Here is a 19,909-nt window from a genome sequence, read left to right as displayed (position 1 = left end):
ATCCAAAGCTAAAATGGATGGAGTTAGTAAAGTTAAAGATTTCCCCTGACATTAAGTCAAGTCGTGCCTGACTCTGGGTGGTGGTGCTCAACTCCATTTCTAAGCCGAAGAGCCAGCATTGTCCGTAGACACCTCCAAGGTCATGTGGCCAGCATGACTGCATGGAGTGCCGTTACCTTCCCACAGAAGCAGTACCCATTGATCTACTCACATTTGCATGTTTTTGAACTGCTAGGTTGACAGAAGCTGAACCTAACAGCAGGAGCTTCCCCGCTCCCTGGATTCAAATCATTGACCTTTTGGTCAGCAAGTTCAGCAGCTTTGTGGTTTAATCCCCTGTGCCACTTAAAGGGGCCTCAAAATGGATGAAGTTATATGTTAAAAATGTACCTGTTCCGACTTACACATTCAACTTATGAACAAAAATACAGAGCTTATCTTGTTTGTAACTTGGAGACTGCCTGTATTTAATGTGTGTGTTTACACAAATGTTTTAGTATGTGCTTTTACAGAATGTACTTTATAATGATAATGAATTTTAACTATGTTGTGCCCCTCCTTGAGACGTAAGGAGATGGGTAACACATAAAACACCTATTAAAATTATAATACACAGCATTTATATATTTGAAAAAATAATTTTGCATATGAAACAAAGTTGGTGTACACAGAATTATCAGAAAGCAACAGTGCCACTCTCTCAGCCACCCATGTGGCTCATTTTGTGTATAGCGTGTCCCAAAAGTCTCCATAGATAGGGAACATTAACACATTCATATTGTGTTTTATATTATATACTACCTGTCCCCTGGCATGCGTTACTGTGGCCCAGCCTGTGTATCTGTGCATTGTGTGCATATATACTTATATACACATATATGTGTGTATATATTTTTATGTATATGTGTATATATATTTGTGTATATACATGTGTTTGTGTATATATATGTGGTTTTGCACATGCATTGTAATGTATTTGTTTTGGCTTTCTAAGTCTCTTCTACTGTGTTTTTCAGTATTTTTATGAGTGATGGTCACTTGCTGGCCTGACAGGTGTATTGTGTCCAAATTTAGTATCAATTTGTGCAGTAGTTTTTAAATTATGTTAATCCCACAAACTAACATTACATTTTTATTCATATAGATTAAGACCCAAAAGTCTCCCCAGGTAGAGAAAATTAACAAATGCATATTGCATTTGATATTACATATTTTAAGATATTTTATAAATATTTTGGAAACGGGTATTTTGCAAATAATGCAATTGTATGGCGACTTTTTTGGACTGGATTTCCAGAGAAGGGCTACTTACTCAATCTGTATTTATTTTTCTTCTTCAGGACAGAAAGAAAGTGGTTTCATTTTCATTATTAAAGACGAATGCAAAACTAGCAACAGGCATATAATATGTATGTTTACTACCCCAACTCAAGAATATTACCAACACAAACACAGACTTCATCCCCAACTGAGACCCCCTTAAGTTCCCCTCGATGTAAAATCTGCTTAGCAACTAGCCTTCTCTCTTCGCTGATTGGCTGAGGCGATCCCTACGCTTTCTAGAAGTGACTGCCTCGGAGCTATCATTACGTGAACGCCGTCGCGTGAAGAGACACGGAGAAAATGGAGTAAAGAGCAAAAAAAAAGAGGAGGGGGGAGGAGGGGGTGGGGAAGGATCTATTTAACGTCTTCCAGCGGAGGGATTTCGAGCAAGAAATACGCGTGACGTCACCGCGTCGTGCGCCGCTACGGAACTACTTTCGCGGCAGGGGGCGTAGACGCCGCTAGCCGTCCGCGACGGGGGGCACGTAAGTGATTGGCAGCGTGCGTAGCCTATGGTGCGGGAGGATGGGCTCGAGCGCTGTCGGGGATTGGTCCGCTGCCTGGAAAAGCCACGCCCATATCTGTGGGGACGGTAGTTGGCCCCAGGCAAGCACTCTACCTTGGGCCCTGTCAGAGGCGGGCGGAGGGCCCTGAGAGGGTTTCGGTGAGTGGAGGGAACAAGAGCCGGGTTGGAAGCGGGGGGGGGGGGGGGGGCGGGGTCGCGCGCGGAGTCTTTCCGGATAAGAGCGGAAATGGAGGCAGGAAAGGCCGGCCCGGGCGGGGCCTGAGTCCGTCGTTGTTCGAGGAAGGGGAACCGCCGAGAGCGGCCGGGCTGAGGGTGAGGCGAGCGGGGAATGAGGGTGGGCCCGCAAGGGGTGGGCAGATACTGTCCCGCGGCCTTTCTCCGCGACGTGAGCGGGCCAGGCGCCTCGGTGGCCCGGCCTCTCTCGCTCCCAGGCGCAGGGCCCAGCCAGCCATCCTTCTCTTTCCGCCCCCGCCCCACATCAAGGCACCCAGGGGCAAACCTCGACGCCTTTGTGCCACGAAGGAGAGGTGCTGGAAATCCATAATTATCGTCTCTGTTTGTGGAAGTCAGAAGGCCAGGGTGGGAGGGGAGCATCTGCCCAGGTGGGCGCTCACCTTCCTTTCCAATTGTTGTTGTTGTCGAAGACTTTCATGGCCGGAATCACTGGGTTGCTGTGAGGTTTCCGGGCTGTATGGCCATGTTCCAGAAGCATTCTCTCCTGATGTTTCGCCCACATCTATGGCAGGCATCCTCCAAAGGGAAGATCGCACAACCTCAAAGGATGCCTGCCATAGATGTGGGCCAAATGCTTCTGGACCATGGCCATACAGCCCAGAAAACTCACAGCAACCCATTATTATTATTAGCCCACTTTTACCTCAATGCCCATCACGTTCCTTTTCAGTTATTATTATTATTAGCCCACTTTTACCTCAATGCCCATCACATTCCTTTCCAATTATTATTATTAGCCCACTTTTACCTCAATGCCCATCACGTTCCTTTCCGATTATTATTATTTTTAGCGCACTTTTACCTCAATGCCCATCACGTTCCTTTCCGATTATTATTATTTTTAGCGCACTTTTACCTCAATGCCCATCACGTTCCTTTCCGATTATTATTATTATTAGCCCACTTTTACCTCAATGCCCATCACGTTCCTTTCCAATTATTATTATTAATAGCCCACTTTTACCTCTTTGCCCCTCATGTTCCCTTCATGTTATTTACAGAAAGGAGTTAAACAGGAAAGACATGTCTGTAACTGGTTTATTATAAGTCTGTTCAGCACAATGCTACTGTAGCCACTATACATGCAACTTTTAAAAATACAGGAAAACTCAGCATGCCTGTCAATCAATCTGTGCCACAATGTTAACATGGCTTAGGATACTTTACAGCACAAATATAATCAAATAAGTACATCAATGAACTGAAAGGGAGGAAAAACCAGAAAAGATCCAGTAAGATAGAAATAACAGTTCAAAGAAACTCCAGATAAAAGTGACACAGCCTGTCAATCAATCTGTGCCACAATGTTAACATGGCTTAGGATACTTTACATCCTGGTGGTACAGTGGGTTAAACCCCTGTGCCGGAAGGACTGAAGACCGACAGGTCGCAGGTTCAAATCCGGGGAGAGGCGGATGAGCTCCCTCTATCAACTCCAGCTCTTCATGCAGGGACATGAGAGAAGTTTCCCACAAGGATGATAAAAAACATCAAATCATCCGGGCATCCCCTGGGCAACGTCCTTGCAGACGGCCAATTCTCTCACACCAGAAGCGACTTGCAGTTTCTCAAGTCGCTCCTGACATGACAAAAAAAAATCACAAATATAATCAAATAAGTACATCAATGAAATGAAAGGGGAAAACAAACAGAAAAGATCCAACAAGATAGAAATTGCAGTTCAAACTAACTTCAGAGAACATCATCTCAATAAAAAGCTGGGTTGCTGTGAGGAGAAGAAGATATTAATAATCTCACTTTTATCTCTAGGCACCTCATGTTGCCTTCTTATTATTGTTATTATTAATATCTTACTTTTATCGCTAGGCACCTCATTTTCTCTTCAAAGTAGTATTATGATATTTACTTATATTCTACATCTATCTCTAGGCCCCTCATGTTCCTTTCATATTGTTGTTGTTATTAATATTACTATCCCACTTTCATCTCTAGGCCTCTCCTGTTTCCTTCAAAATATAATTACTATTACATGTATTTATATTCCACTTTTTTTGTCTAGTCCCCTCATGTTGCCTTCATATGATGGTGATGATGATGATTATATATCCTGCTTTTTTCTCAAGGCCCATCATGTTCCCTTCAAATTATTGTCTCTAGATTCCTCATGTTCCCTTCATAGTTTTTTTACAGTAGACTCTCAGTTAACCAGTACCCCTGGGTAGATGTCAAATAGTTTCTGGTTGCTTGAGAGCTACTATTAAAAATAGACTTAACTAATACTATACCCAGGGGCGGCTCATCCATTAAGCGAAGTAAGCGGTCCCAGAACACTTTTTTTTGCCAGGGGTGCAGAGGTGCCTCTATAAGTTGTGATATACTCAAGGGGTTACCCTGACTGAGCAGGGATTTGAACCCTGATCTCCAGAATCATAGTCTCAAAAAACTCATTATTTTATTGTTTTGTAAAGCATCTTCCTTACTTAAATACTATAAAGGCACTTAATCTTGGAAACAGAACAGGATCAACTCTGGTTTGTTCTTAGATGAGAAATTGCCAATGGTATTGTAAGCTATATTTAAAAGAAAGGAACTAGCAAAACCATGTCTTGAGTATTCTTTGCCCAAGAAAACCCTATGAAATGTGCGTGATCACCATAGGTCAACAGACCACTTGAAGGCACATACACATACAGTGTAGCTTCCACTAATTAAGAGTGGGGATGTGTCTCTAGCAAATAGCAGTGTTTACACTACACCATGTTATTCTTGTTTTAGTTGAGCATGTTTGTAATATGGCAATTAATGAAAAAAAGCTGAATGCAACAGGTGACAATTAAGGCTGGAGTGGGCTTTTCTCCATTCTGAAGCAAATGATGGTTAATGAAACAGAACATATCACTTTGACTGATGTTCATATTTTTATTTTTTATTTTTCCATGATTCTATATATTTCTTATGTTATAACTTATGTTATTTCTATGGCTGTTTGTTTTAGTGTGCTATTTCTCCTCGTTTGTATGTGATAACGGGATCTGTGAACAACAACCATGGCGTCTGAATTAGAGAACCTAAATCCTAGTGCCAGAATAATGACATTTCATCCTACTATGGAAGAATTCAAAAACTTCAGCCGATACATTGCATACATAGAGTCTCAAGGAGCTCATAGAGCTGGATTGGCAAAGGTAAGAACATCTACAAAAAGTTTTTATAATACCCATCAGAATTATAATTCAGGAAAATGGAACGCACTTCATTGAGAACTACAATATAGTCTAGTGGGGAATATCTTGAAACTGGAGGTCATGGAATCATAGATTTGGAAAAGATCTCAAGGGCCATTCAATCCAACTCCATGCTATGTAGGAACCCACTTTCAAAGCATTCCTAACAGATAGCCACCAAGCCTCTGTTTAAAACCCTTCAGAGATGGAGACAAAACTACCCTCTGAGGTAGTATATTCTTCTGTTGAACAGCTTACTATCAGAAAGTTCTTGCTAATCTTCAGGTGGAATGTCTTTTTCTGCAATTTGAATGCATTGCTCCGTGTTCTAGTCTCTAGAGTTGCAGCCCTCTCCTCAGTGTGACATCCTTCCAGATATTTGAACATGGCTAGCATTTTCCCTCTTAACCTTCTCTTCCCCATGCTAAACATAACCAGCTCCCTAAGCTACCCCCCATGGAACTTGACTTTCAAACCTTCGATCATTTGTTCACACTTTGTCTACCTATAACAAATAGAGTTTAATGATGAAAAATCTGGACATTAACTAACTATCCTGAGATGGGAGACAACCAGTGAATACCAGAGTAAGCAGTGGGTAAAACTAGCTCTTGAGTACTCCTAAGAAAGCCCTTTGAAGTTCATGTGGTTATTATAAGTCAACGGGGAGCTCACACATACATGTGAAAGTTAGAGACCATGAGCTTGTCATTACTGAAAACACAAGGTACTTTATTAGTTTTTAAAATTCATGTCAGATATGTCTTATTCTGCAAACTTTTCCATTACCAATAATGTGGTGAATTAAAATGAACATTTTTGATAGGGCATAATGCCCTTAAATAGCTTTCTTGTGCTTTCACATTTGTAGCTTAACAGTGCAATTGTAATGTGTTGAGCTTTGCACATTATTCCATTAATATAAAATAATCACTAAAATTATTGTAATTATGATGCATACTGTAACCAGTGAGCACTGCATTACATCTGAAACAAAGTGATTGCACCAGGGCCGCTGCCTATAGCTTTTGTTTACTTGTCAGACTCTCTAAGCTTTTGCCATGTTTGCCTTTTGAACTTTCTAGGTTGTCCCTCCTAAGGAATGGAAGCCTCGCAGATGGTATGATGATATTGATGATGTGAGCATCCCTGCTCCCATTCAGCAAGTTGTCACTGGCCAATCAGGCCTCTTCACACAGTATAACATCCAGAAGAAAGCTATGACAGTCCGGGAGTTTAGGAGGATAGCAAATAGTGATAAGTAAGAATCCAATTAAATTTTCTAATGAATTCTAATGGATAATAGTTTATTATTTTTATTTTTATTGTTAAATTGACTTTTTAAAATGAGTAACAAATAAATTACTTATAGTCTAACTTTCAAAAATGATATGGTTTGGACTGCTGTGTATAAAGGATGCTGAAAATAAAGAATGTTGCCTTTACCGGCAGTCCCCGAGTTTACGACCAAGAGAGGTTCTGTGGAGTTGTTCTTAAGTTGAATTTGTATGTAAGTCATACAGGTAAATGTTTGAGTATAACTCCAGCCAAAGATAGATAGATAGATCTATCTTTGGCTAGCAACAAAACACACACCTGTGGTGTTTGTTTTGTTGCCTGTGCCCCTCTTCAGAAGATTTCACCTCACTTTCTGTCCCTGTGTTAATTTTTTAAAAAATGGCTTGTTGTAGAAATAAGAACTATTGATGAAGCTTCAGCAGAGACACCTTTTCCACATGATAACTCTCTCAGGAGTGAATTTCCCTTCCGAGAGGTAGATTTTTCTCCCTGTTGTCTCACCCCTCATTCATAGCTATAAGTCGTAGGTTTATAACTTGGGGACTGTCTGTATTCCTTAAATTATATAGATGAATTCATTTAACCCTAGAAGAGCATCTTACTACCTCTTATGCCACTAAAACAAGGTAAAATATAGGTCAAAGCATAGAAAAAGATGTATGATCGATTTCTAAAAGTGACAGTCTGTTTTTAGGTAAGCAATACAGTCTAAAATCTAGTGCCCAATTTGGAAATTAAATAGTCATCATGACTGCAGAGACGTTTCTCTGTGTATGGGCTACGAAGAGTCTGTGTAGGGTCTCCTGCGGGACCAATGTTGCTCCCTAACAGTTGCCACCTCCATTTTAAATCTTTAGTAGTTATTATTTAAAAACCACCCTTTTGTGTTAATTCTGTGAAACTATCCTATAGACATGAGGAAGATGTTTGTTTAAAAACTCCTCTTTTTTACTTTAGGTATTGTACACCTCGGTATACTGACTTTGAAGACCTTGAACGCAAGTACTGGAAGAACCTCACATTTAATGCTCCAATCTATGGTGCAGATGTTAATGGAACACTCTATGACAAGGTAAAGCAGGGAGGATGCATGAATAGTAGTTTTCATGACTGGTGTATAGTTCAACCAGTTTTCAACCTCAGTTGCAAATGCTTTGCTGGGCACATTCGGCCAAACATCAAATGATGTTGCTAAAGTTCCTAGCTTGGTAATTGTCAATTCAAGTGTGCTATTACTGTGGGCCATACAGGACTTCTGGTGTCAGAGATACCGATACAGCTTGTTTTTGTTTCTCTTTTTTTCATCTCCACAATAATTAGCAATAGAAATTACTATCTATATATTTCTGCGTTTAGCGGATTGATGAGAATTGAAATGTAGAGCACATAGTATGTCTGTAGCAAATCACAAGCCACAAAGAATCATGTTAGCAGGTTTTTGCATTTGTTTGACTGTCTTCATCTGATATATTTAGAATGTAGATGACTGGAATATTGGTCATCTGAATACAATTTTGGATGTAGTGGAGAATGAAAGCGGCATCACCATTGAAGGCGTTAATACACCTTATCTCTATTTTGGAATGTGGAAAACTTCCTTTGCCTGGCACACTGAAGACATGGACCTTTATAGCATTAACTACCTGCATTTTGGGGAACCCAAGTCATGGTGAGATATTTTGCCATGGAATATACTGCAGATGATTATTTTACTTAAACTTTCTCGAAAAATTAAATGTTTTGCTTATTTTTCTTATGGTATTTCATAACTTGTGTAGCAATACATTCTTGTTAGAGAATGCATTTCATGATTTCTTCAGTTTAACGAAAACGTAAGGAAAACTGACGTGCCTTAAATTTTTACTGTGACAATCTACATTACTCTGAAATTCTTATTTGTTCCAAGCTCTTCAGTGTTTTTTCCCCTTAATTTGACTGCAGGTACTGTGTTCCTCCAGAACATGGGAAGCGACTGGAACGTCTTGCTAAAGGTAGACACCCTCCTTTATTTCGATGGAAATATACAGTTGACAGTTTCTGTTGAAATGTTAGGATCACAACTTACAGCAGTTGTAATCCAGCATTCTGATAGAGAATATTTCCTTTAACAATAAAAAGAACTATATGAACAACAGTAATTATTTCTAGTTTCTTTCATAAAAAGCTTAGCAAACCCCCAGAACGAGCAGTTCAGTTCCTTTCCTTTAGGGTTGGAAGAAGGATTGGAGTCACCATAAGTCTTTAATATGACCCTATAACAATTATCCCAAAATGTGTATATTCCATTTCCAATTAAATGGTTTTATGCAGTGAGCTCATTTTGACTTTTCTATATAAAGCTTGATTTTTTGAGCTGGAAAATCAGTTTGAATAGAAATCATGGGGAGAAGAAATATTATAACTGTGATAGAGCACATTAAAAAAATCCAGATTCAAATCTAGTATCTTCAGTTGAAGAATGCTAAAAGAGTAACAGATCTTCGGAAGAGATCTTAGAAAGCTACTGTTTGCAGATTTACTCTGCACTTGAAAGTGGATTTCCTACACCACCTCTGTATACTGTAAACTTTCTTAAAATTCAGGGAAGGGATACCAGTTTTTGTGAATGCATCAATTTGTGGAAATTCTCATTAAGATGATGGTTGATTAGTTACATTTTAAATTGTTTATGGTATCAAAATCTTTACTCAGTTGAGACTGAGTCTTTTTCAAGAATTCTAAAAGTAGACATTCAAATGATGTGTTCAAAATGCATAAAATTTTATTCTAAAATATCTAAAATGTGTAAGCGAATTGTTCCTAGACTGTAGATGCTTCCTCATTACTGTGTGAAAAAAATGCATTAAATTGATCTTATGGGAAACATTTACATTAATTGGACATGGATTGTAGCAAAATATGACATAAAGAAGATGTGTTCCTTACTGTAACACATTAAAAACTGTATTAATTCCTCTTTCCTTGACAGCTGTCTTTGAGCTTTTGAAATCCTGTCTTTTCCCCCTTAATTATATTTTAAGTAAACTGTGTGACGGAGAAGCAATCATGTAGCTGTACAGTTTTGTTTTTTACATGAGCAATCACTTTCATTCAGCTGTACAGTATATATCTCAATGGGAAATACAACAGTTTTTGAACATTTCCCCCTCCTGAAACAGGGTTCTTTCCTGGAAGTGCCCAGAACTGTGAAGCTTTCCTCCGTCACAAGATGACTTTGATCTCTCCATCAATACTGAAGAAATATGGCATTCCATTTGACAAGGTAAAGGGGGAGCTGGCATTGCTATAAGCACCACAAAGCCTTGCAAGATGTTGAGAGTAGATATCTGGCAAATAGATCAAAAAACACCAAACATGCAATAACCTGTATTTTAATCACAGTTCAGTTCTCCAAGTGCACAGTTAAAATAGTACTTAATACAGGGTTGCCTTCTCCTGTTCAATCTGCCCTGAACACTCAGGTCCTCTGGAGAGCAGATACTCCAACCAGCCAGAATCCGACTGGCGACTGTCATCCAGAGGACCTTTTCTCTGGCTGCCCCAAGACTATGGGATGACCTGGAATTTAAGAGACAATTGAAAATCTGGCTCTTCTGGAAGACCCCCCCCCCCCAGTCAATTTTTAACTATGAATTTTAACCTCGTGACTTGTGTTTACTGTATTTTATTTTTTCTGTGTATTTTAATATATGTATTTCATAGAAATACATTATCACCATCATCGTCATCACCATCACATATAAAAGAAAGGTGTCAGTAGACTGGTTTGAGCACAGAGGTTTGCTGATGCTGTGAGGGAAAGACCTGTGAAGAGGTGACCCCTTCAAAACAACCCATTTGAAACTGGCTGCATACAGTGCTCACAAATTACAGATTGGCAGAAAGGTGGAAAACCCAAAAAAATGGGGGCAGATGGAATAGAGTGGGTGAAGAAAGCGGGGATGGAGTAGAGTGGATGAAGAAAGAGGATTGAGAAATCACAGACACAGAAGTCATTATGGTCTGAGAAAATCGTTTACTTGCTTGGGACAGTATAGCCAAGTCCCTGGAGATAGTAATATGAGCGACCCTTAGAAGCCAGTGGAGAAATCCAAGCTGTTAACATTGCTGCAAATGGGTACCAATATATTCTCACTACCCCATCTCCAAAATAACCAGAAAGGTTTAACTGTACTTATTATCTGCCCACTACTGACTAACATTTGTATTGAGGGAGTGAATACAAAACCAGGAATCTCTCATCTAAAGTACTGAACTGCAGCATGGTACATATTATAACCTTTACATACCTCTGGGTTTTAATTTTCCAAAAAAGTACAAACTTCCATAACAAAGTAGTTCTCTAGTGCATGTAAGAAGGATAGTGGATGTAATAAAAGTATTTAATTTGTACATACTGTAATTACATATGCGTGTTTTTCCTGATGCCAAATACAATTTCCAGTTCAAATTAAAAAGGCAGTTTTGCAGTGTTTTGAGATTATTATATGTCATTTGTATAAATATTTATTGACAAATGTATGTGCTATCAAACTAGGTGTAATTAAAGTGTTTATTGACAAATGTATGTGCTATCAAACCATATATAATAGATTTGTGCATTGTACCTCATTTTAGAAAAAAAATATGCCAGAGAGGGTTCCTATCAGATTTGTAGAAGTTTCCGAATAGTGTAGGTCAGGCAAGAGCAAACCTCGGCCCTACTGGCTGTTAGGAATGGTTGGAGTTGAAGTCCAAAACACCTGGAGGGCTGAAGTTTGCCCATGCTTGGTAGTGAAATTAATTCACTTGCAAAAACTGATCAGAAATGGGCAGTCTTCATTGGACTAGTACACTCCACTGTTCAATTTGGAACTGCTTTTGTCAAATGCTTTTGAAAATTTATATAGATTTCCACTGTTGAGGGATTTGATCTTAAGTTTGTTGGCATATTTCATTTGTCATATTTTCAAAATCATTGTTTTGCAAAGATAAATATAACTTTTATTATTTCCACTACTACAAGCTGTACAGAAATTATAAGAATTTAAAAAATCAATAGTCCATATCTTTTTCAGGTGACCCAAGAAGCCGGAGAATTTATGATAACCTTTCCTTATGGATATCATGCTGGCTTTAATCATGGGTTCAACTGTGCTGAATCAACTAATTTTGCCACACTCAGATGGATTGAGTATGGGAAGCAGTCTGTTTTAGTAAGTATCTGGTTGCTTGCTTCCTTTGTATTTTTTAATAAACAGATCTTTTTCTGTGTTTAGTAGATTGATGCTTGATTTGAATTGAAATGTAGAACACATCAAATGTCTATAACAAATCACAAGCCGCAAAGATGAATTTGTCATTTTGATTAATTGAGATTGAGCTAATCTGTAATCATGCATAGGGTTGGGGCACATCAAGTATCAGCTTTCAATTTAAAAAATAAATAAAGGGAGGACTTAGTGTCATTGGAGCGTTATGAGGTGCTGTTGATCATTGACTTTGCCTCTTCTTTAAGTGCCATGAATCAATACTATGGAATCATGGGAGTTGTAGTTTTCTGTCAAATAGTGCTGTTGCCTCACCAAACGGCAAATCCCAGAATTCAATAACATTGAACTATGATCATTAAAGTGGTGTCAAACTGCATTAATTCTGTAGTGTAGATGCATCCTAAGTGAAACAGGTTCAAAACAGGAATTATCATTATGTTTATTTATATCCCACTTTTTCTTTACATATGGAGATTCAAAGCAACTCACAGCTAAAAGCATTGTAAAATAACTTAAAATATACAATACACAGCAGTGGTTCTCAACCTGGGGTCCCCAGATGTTTATGGCCTACAACTCCCAGAAATCCTAGCCAGTTTACCAGCTGTTAGGATTTCTGGGAGTTGAAGGCCAAAAACATCTGGGGATCCCCAGGTTGAGAACCACTGATATACAGGTATTAAAAGCATATAAAATCGCAGCAGTTCCTGATGATCTTTAAAACCTTTAAAAGCCAGCCTGAATAAAAAGGTTTTAACCTGCCACCTAAAGGGCAGTAGGGAAGGGGCCATTCTGGCTTCCCTGGACAGAGAGTTCCAGTTGAAGGGCAGCCACAGAGAAAGCATCCTCTCTCGTTCCCACCAACCAAGCTTAAGATGGAGGTGGAAACAAGAGAAGGGCCACTCCTGAAGATCCAGGCTATTTGGCCGGCCCCATCTCATGGGCAGATTCATACAAGGGGATGCAGGCAGCCAAATAGCCTGGACCTGAACTGTCTAGAGCTTTAAAGATCATAACCAGCACTTTTGTGTTGGCCTCAGAATACAAGCTTATAAGTCTTGAACTGAAAGATGTAGCTGGTTCAGCTGGTCTACTTCCACCACTCCTTTTCCAAATAAATTAAATTAGTAAAGACCCTCTTCAAAAATGTACTCACCAGTCTGAAATATTTCTACCTGGAATTAGTTTTGTTGGAAATAGATTGAAATTCTTGGAAGGTTGAAAGAATGGGAAAGCATTACAGTACTGTAATATGAAGTAGTGTCAGGTTGGAATGGAAGAAGAAGCTGTCTCAACTAGTTTATGGTTCTTTGCAGTGTTCATGCCGAAAGGACATGGTTAAAATCTCCATGGATGTCTTTGTGAGGAAATATCAGCCAGATCGCTACAAACTCTGGAAAGCAGGGAAAGATGTGACCGCCATTGATCACGCTCTCCCAACACCAGAGGCAGCTGAATTCTTCAAAGGAGAACTCCTCCAGAAAGTCAAAAATGGGAAGCACTGTCCTGACGACACTGAACTAGAGGAGGAATGCAGTGCAGATGGAGATATAGAGAAGAAAAGGTAAGGTTGAATATTTGTTTGTACACAGAAACAATGGTCTGCCCAATACAGGAATTGAATTGCATCATTCTTTGCCTTGGGAACCTCTCTTCCATTCCTATTGTTTTATGTAACACTCAACCTGAAGTGAAGTTTTTAAAGTTAAGCGTACTACACAAGTTTGAGACTTTGATCTTCTGATAAAAACATTAATAATTTTTTAAAAAATCCTAAGAAAATAATTACTGGATGCAGAGTAATACCAAGTGCTTTATGCTATATTTTGAGAAGAAGGAACTAACAGAACCACTTCTTGAGTAACTCTTCCCTGAGAAAACTGTATGAAAATCATAAGTAAAATAAAGATAAAGGTTTCCCTTTGACTTTAAGTCTAGTTGGTCCAGCTCTAGGGGTGGTGCTCATCTCCATTTCTAAGCCGAAGAGCTGGCGTTGTGGCTGGCATGACTGCATGGAGCACTGTTGCCTTCTCGCCAGAGCGGTACCCATTGGTCTACTCACATTTGCATGTTTTCGAACTGCTAGGTTGGCAGAAGCGGGGGCTAACAGTGTGAGCTCACGCCACTCCCTTGATTTCAACTGCTGACCTTTTGGTTAGCAAGTTCAGCAGCTTAGCAGTTTAACCCGCTGTGCCACCGGGCAGCATAATAGGGTCTCCATAATAAAAATAGGCATCTTAAGGTCTCCATAAGTCAGTAAGCAAAATGAAAGTGCACACAAAACCCAAGACTCAATGGATGTCATTACCAACAACTATTCCAGTAGTTGAACAGAAGCATAATAAGCTTGAAACAAGGCTAAATTAATCAGCTTGTTCTTCAAAATACTAGTATTGTAGTTATAGAGTACTTGAGAAAAAAGGTCTGAGTAGCTTAGACTTATATTTGTTATTAGATGCGTCTGTAAATTATAACATCCTTACCTGACGTACGTTTTATTAAAAACATTTAAATGGAGGTTATTTACAGCTGAGGAAGAAATACTGCCACTGGACAGGAAATGCTGAAAACCCTATTTTAAGAATTCATATCAGAAAAAGGCCATTCTCTTTTCTCCTGAAGTATATTACATTATTTGGGGATGTACATTTGATTGCTAGTTTGAAGTGGCAAATATGTACAGCCAGCAGCTTGATATAATGACATGAGGTGTTAACTTTTAAAGCTGGTTTCTTTCAGTATGCCCAAGCACCGCATTGGAACCAAACGGCACCGTGTCTGCTTGGAGGTTCCTCACGAAGTGAGCCAGAGTGAGGCCTTTCCCAAGGAGGAGCTTGGTCCAGTGCAGTTTGAAATGGATGTGACAGAACCCCCAGTAGGACCTGCTAGAGAACCTGTGCAGCAAGGAGAACAAGGAATTGCACTTCCAGGTAATATCTCCTGCAAAATCCTGCTCTTTCACCATTTTACTTTGAAAATGTCACTGAAATTTTGTTCACGTCATGATTCAGGTGCCTCAACTCACACTAAATTACTTGCAAAAATCCAACTAGTAAACTTGTATAGTACTTACATTGTAGCACAAAAGATTAAGGAAGCTGTGGCTTTGGAAAATAAGCTACATGATTTCTCCTAACATTCATCTTAACTGTTCAGCGCTGTCATTTGATAGTAACACTCTGGTAGGAATGTGTTGATAAAATTATTTAACAAAAATCAATGAAGCGAATAGCAGCTATCTCCCAAAGATTAGGAGGCATCACCATAATTGTGAAGGAACTGAAATGGGATTGTGGAATTTTCATCTGTGACAAAAAGTAGTTTAGTTCATAGTATATTTAAAGATTAGCGACACTTTAAGAATGTGTTTTGGGACATACTAGAGAAGGGCTTCTCAAACATTTCATGTTGGTGACACACTTCATAGTCATGCATAATTTTGCAACACTGTGATTCAGTTTTACTAGGAAACCGGAAGTTAAACTAACCCTTTATAAGAGATACAGACATGAATTGTAATAATTAAATGTGTAGGAACACAGCATATTTAATGAAAACGTTTCATTTATAATTTTAAAAATACGTGATTTACTGCTTATTTCAAATAAATACAGTAGTTCCTCATTATGTTGTTGTGGCACACCAACACACAAACATGTCGCAACAAATAGTTTGGAAAGCTCTGTGCTAGAGCATGAGAGGGTTTAGAGTATTAGAACCAAAGTAGTCCTCTAAAACAGAATTGTCCAATTAAGGTAGGCAGCTAAAAGCGTGGTAGAGAAGACTGAATTAGAATGTTCTATAAGGGGTTGAAGTCAGAGGAAGAAAACCGGGTTGTTGGAGTAGCACTTGTGTAACTGATCTCATCACTAGAATCCACAATGAGAAAATATGTAATTTTCAGGTCTTAATAAACATTCTGCACATTTAGCTCAACAGTCTATTGCTAATGAATTCTGTAAATGTTGTTTTTTATCCAGAATATGGAGATTCCGCAGAAGTAAAATTTGAAGAACTGAAAAATGTCAAAATGGATGATGAAGAGGAAGAGCCCGAAGCAGCTGTTTTGGACCTTTCCATTTCCCATTCTATGACTTCAACTGGGATAAAGCTGCAGAGCTCTGCTTCCAGCCTTCAGTCTGACTCTCCAATGGGTTCTGGTTCGTCAGACTCAGAGCCTTCCGATCTTACCAGACAGGATCTGGAGCAAACTGAGGTGCTCATGGTGCACAGTTATGCTAAAGAAGAAGTCAACGACATGGGCAGTGAGCGGCCGTCGGGGAAAAAAGCTAGTGCTACAACCAGAGTGAATGAACAAGATCTTGCAAAAGTAATGAAAAGATTATCATGGGGACAAAGGGGTTGCATTGTTGTACTTTGCATATGCTATAGGCTGATCTTAATGGATGCATGACCTGTCATATCAGTATGTTAGTCTTGAGATGTATCTTCTAAAAAGATGTAGAAGTCTCAGGTGTTGTTAGACTGCAAATCCCCTTATTCTTCACTGATACTGATAAAAGCTGAATCATCCCATTGTGCCCATTCTTGCTTTGTAGTGTGAGATACAGTCATCCTGATCCTCAGAGCATGTTTCTGGTGCAAATACCTTGAGTTAGATATTAAACTAATAGACGTTAGTAGTCCCTTTTCGGACTTGATAATAGGTAACTCAAATGCACAGTGCTCAGTAATGAAATATGTCTGGAAGTTTGGGTTAGCAAGGACATGCAAGTTACAAATTTGAACTCTTCTCTTCTTCCTTGCTAATTTAACTTTAAATAATTTTTATGCTACTGAATCTATTCTTAGTAATGTTACGGCTGCTGACCACTTTCTGTACTACTCAGATGGCAAAGGAGTACATAAGATCAGTAAAAGATCGCAAGAACTCAAAAGGACGTCGGCAGCCCTTGAGCAAACTTCCACGGCATCATCCACTTCTGGTTAAAGATGGTCTCAGTGATGATGGTAAGAATTATTTCTCCTTCCTTAGTACAGTCAAGGTCTGTGATGCTTAATCAGTATGCTAACAGTGATAAAATTATTCATTCCTTCACTAGTGCACTCCTTTGAAAAGTAAGTCGAAGTGTGTGTATTTTGATTCAGCTTTGAGTATTTATTATTGCAGAAATGTCAGAACAACTGACCCCTGAAGAGGAAGCTGAAGAGACAGAAGCGTGGGCAAAGCCACTAAGCCAGTTGTGGCAGAATCGCCCTCCAAACTTTGAAGCAGAAAAGGAGTATAATGCAGCCATGGCACAGCAGGCTCCTTACTGTGCAGTGTGCATGTTGTTTCAAACGTACCAGGTGAGCACTTTAAATTCACTTTACAGGCCTTTGTCTTACAAGAACCCTAGAGGATATGGTTGCAATATAATTATATTATTATGTCAGTGGTATATTCCTTAACAGTTGGCTATAGCTAGCAACTGTACTTAACTGCCAAAGTTAACAGCAGTGTGGTTAAAATGTTTTGGACTCTTGTGGTGCTGTGTTTGTATAGTGGGGTCAAAGCGCATTTGTCTGGCTTGGATTTTTAAAAGACTTGAATCCTCCAATTTGGGAGTTTTTATTATGCAAGTGAAGCTATTTGTTGCCTAAGCAATACACACACACACACCAATGTCAGTTAATCAAGGCAGGACCCCCAACATTAGTTTCTGTTGAAAATTTTAATTCCATTCTCAGATCAGTTTTCAAAGGGTCAAGATTTTTCACACTCTATCTCAAGCCTTTCTGTTATTCAAATTTCAATTAACATATCACCAGAAGTTATTTATTTATTTCCTATATTTATATCCCACCTTTCTCTACCCCAAATGGGACTCAGGGTGGCTTACAGATAGGCAATAATTTAATGCCTTAATAACAAAATAAAATTAAAAACATTTATATTAAATTAAAACGAAAGTTTAATTACATTAAAACATTTTAAAATATTACTATCAGTATAAAACCATACTATCTGCAATCATAATCCATGTTAAAGTTTAGAAATGGCATCAATGTCTCATGACATGCTAAACAAAGAGACATGTGTCTGCCCTCAGAAAAAAGAGGAGGCAAATTGATGAAGAACCAGCCCTTAACCTACTCTTTTCATTTCATCATATCAAGTCTCAGAATAAAAAATAGATATGAATAAAATCAAACAGTTGGATGCTTCTTAGCGAGTTTCCTTTCTGGAGTTGGAATCAGTACTGAAAAAGATTTTGTTTTGAAATAGTGTAAGTGAATCTGTTCATTCAGTTACTTTTTCCCCAGGTATGTTCAGAGCGTGAGTGGTATGTCTTAAAATGGATAGTGCTCATTTTCTTTGTCCATCTGCCTCCTGTCTTTGTACAAAAATACTTTGTTGGTGCCCCTCAACCCCTTGAGATAAAGCAACATGGAGAGTGCCTAGTGTAGTAAGGGATTTTAACTTGCTTTCTTAAAAATGTAGATATCTTCTACTCATGGCTGATTAGATAGTACTTACATAACTAATGTGGATATCTTCTTAAAATGTGTACACTTATTGTATTGGGGTTGTTATTATAGTATGAGATTTTAGGTATCTTTGTTAAAGTATGAATTAGAGTAATACGTTGTAAAAATTCATCTTACACTTAATCACAACAGTGAGGATCCTTTTTCATCCCAAGGTTCAAATTCCAGTTTAGAAAGGTTTGGGGGGTAGATTTGAAGGTAAAGTCACAGGATGGCATCAAGGACAGTAAACCTGGAGTCAGATGTAATCCTTAAAATGTAATCCTGATGAGAAGATTGAGTACGGTTGTTTTTTGTAATAATAGTGCATTGTAATTGCTTATTGTTAATTTGTGGATAATGTGTTAAGTCCATTGTTATATGTTGTATGGAACCACAGCTGTTTCTACTGTTTTTACTGTTTGTGAACCGCTGTGAGTCGCCTTCGGGCTTGAGATACAGCGGTATATAAGCAAAGTAAATAAATAAATAAATAAATAAATTAAAAGAGGCAGGTAACAAAATGTATTATTGTTATTATTATTATTATTATTAGTAGTAGTAGTAGCAGCAGCAGCAGTAGTACTAGTACTACCACCAATTTGGACATTTTGCTTTTTCTCCTCAAGACTATAACGAGAATAAAAAATGTTTTTGCCATTTTTAGACCACGATAGTATCAAAAAGATAGTGTACATGTAGATTATGTAAACAGGTTGTCTTTTTAATAGTTTCACTTTAACATACTTGTAAAGCTATTGTGCTGTAAAATGAATTTTTTTCTCCCTGGCAGGCAGATTGTGGAGGCCAGAGTTCACAGGTAGTTCTAGATGCTGGTGGCAAGATGAGAACGAAACCCCTGATTCCCGAAATGTGTTTTACTACCACTGGTTGCAGCACAGATGTCAGTCTTTCTACTCCTTATTTGGAAGAAGATGGCACCAGTCTTTTGGTTACCTGCAAGCGCTGCCGGGTTCGTGTACATGCCAGTGAGTACTGTGCTTTCCTGGGTCCAACTGTTAATTGCCAGTGTCGTTTGTCTGTTTAACCTTGGGAATATACTGAGCAGGACTGAGGAAATGTTGAAGGAGCTGCATTCTTTAGACCAAGGTTTCTTAAATTTTTCCACTCACAACCCCTTTCCACACAATAATTGTTTTTGTGACCCCCAAGTATATAGATATCAAATAGATCTAAAATCAAACATTTACTGATAACAAATCATCATTTGTAAGGCTTGCTAAACAAATTGGTTTTTCCTTTTTATGAAGCACAACTGCAGAGTTCACTGTAAAAACAGCAAATGTGTGTAAATGTCCAAAATAGCCACTAATTGATGTTCAGAAACCTTTTAATATTACAATATTATTTGGGACTCCAACATTGAGCAATGAGGAACCCTATTTAGGGTCAGGGCCCATAGTTTAAACAGCGATGGTTTAGATTACCATGACTTGTGCGAATAACAGAATGATCAAATCTTGTTTTGGCACGAATTGACTTCAAAATGATCAGGATATCTCTAATGTGTGAACTAAGTACTTCCAGTATATCAAAGAAATCAAGATATATCAGATACAAAACATATTTTCCTCCCTACAGTTGCTACTCCTGCACTG

The 19,909-nt window shown here is 38.7% G+C and overlaps 1 protein-coding gene across 2 annotated transcripts in view; it reads left to right on the top strand.

Moving 5' to 3' along the window:
- Positions 1-1,873: 1,873 nt before the first annotated feature.
- Positions 1,874-19,909, top strand: part of KDM4A (lysine demethylase 4A) — a 31,610-nt gene continuing 13,574 nt past the window's right edge. Inside the window, exons 1-14 of one of the 2 annotated variants that reach the window (XM_067467923.1) lie at positions 1,874-1,987; positions 5,040-5,229; positions 6,354-6,529; positions 7,525-7,639; positions 8,043-8,236; positions 8,509-8,558; positions 9,726-9,829; positions 11,625-11,762; positions 13,136-13,383; positions 14,559-14,749; positions 15,800-16,149; positions 16,670-16,790; positions 16,951-17,129; positions 19,084-19,279. In XM_067467923.1, coding sequence (XP_067324024.1) covers positions 5,092-5,229; positions 6,354-6,529; positions 7,525-7,639; positions 8,043-8,236; positions 8,509-8,558; positions 9,726-9,829; positions 11,625-11,762; positions 13,136-13,383; positions 14,559-14,749; positions 15,800-16,149; positions 16,670-16,790; positions 16,951-17,129; positions 19,084-19,279 — 2,200 coding nt within the window. In that variant the 5' untranslated portion in view covers positions 1,874-1,987; positions 5,040-5,091. Of the gene's footprint in view, positions 1,988-2,058; positions 2,162-5,039; positions 5,230-6,353; positions 6,530-7,524; positions 7,640-8,042; positions 8,237-8,508; positions 8,559-9,725; positions 9,830-11,624; positions 11,763-13,135; positions 13,384-14,558; positions 14,750-15,799; positions 16,150-16,669; positions 16,791-16,950; positions 17,130-19,083; positions 19,280-19,909 lie in introns of those variants that run through there. The other variant, XM_067467924.1, reaches the window with a different exon arrangement.

This window comes from Anolis sagrei, chromosome 4 (assembly GCF_037176765.1).
Source record: "Anolis sagrei isolate rAnoSag1 chromosome 4, rAnoSag1.mat, whole genome shotgun sequence".
NCBI lineage: Eukaryota > Metazoa > Chordata > Lepidosauria > Squamata > Dactyloidae > Anolis > Anolis sagrei.
This window is presented reverse-complemented; position numbering and strand designations above follow the sequence as displayed.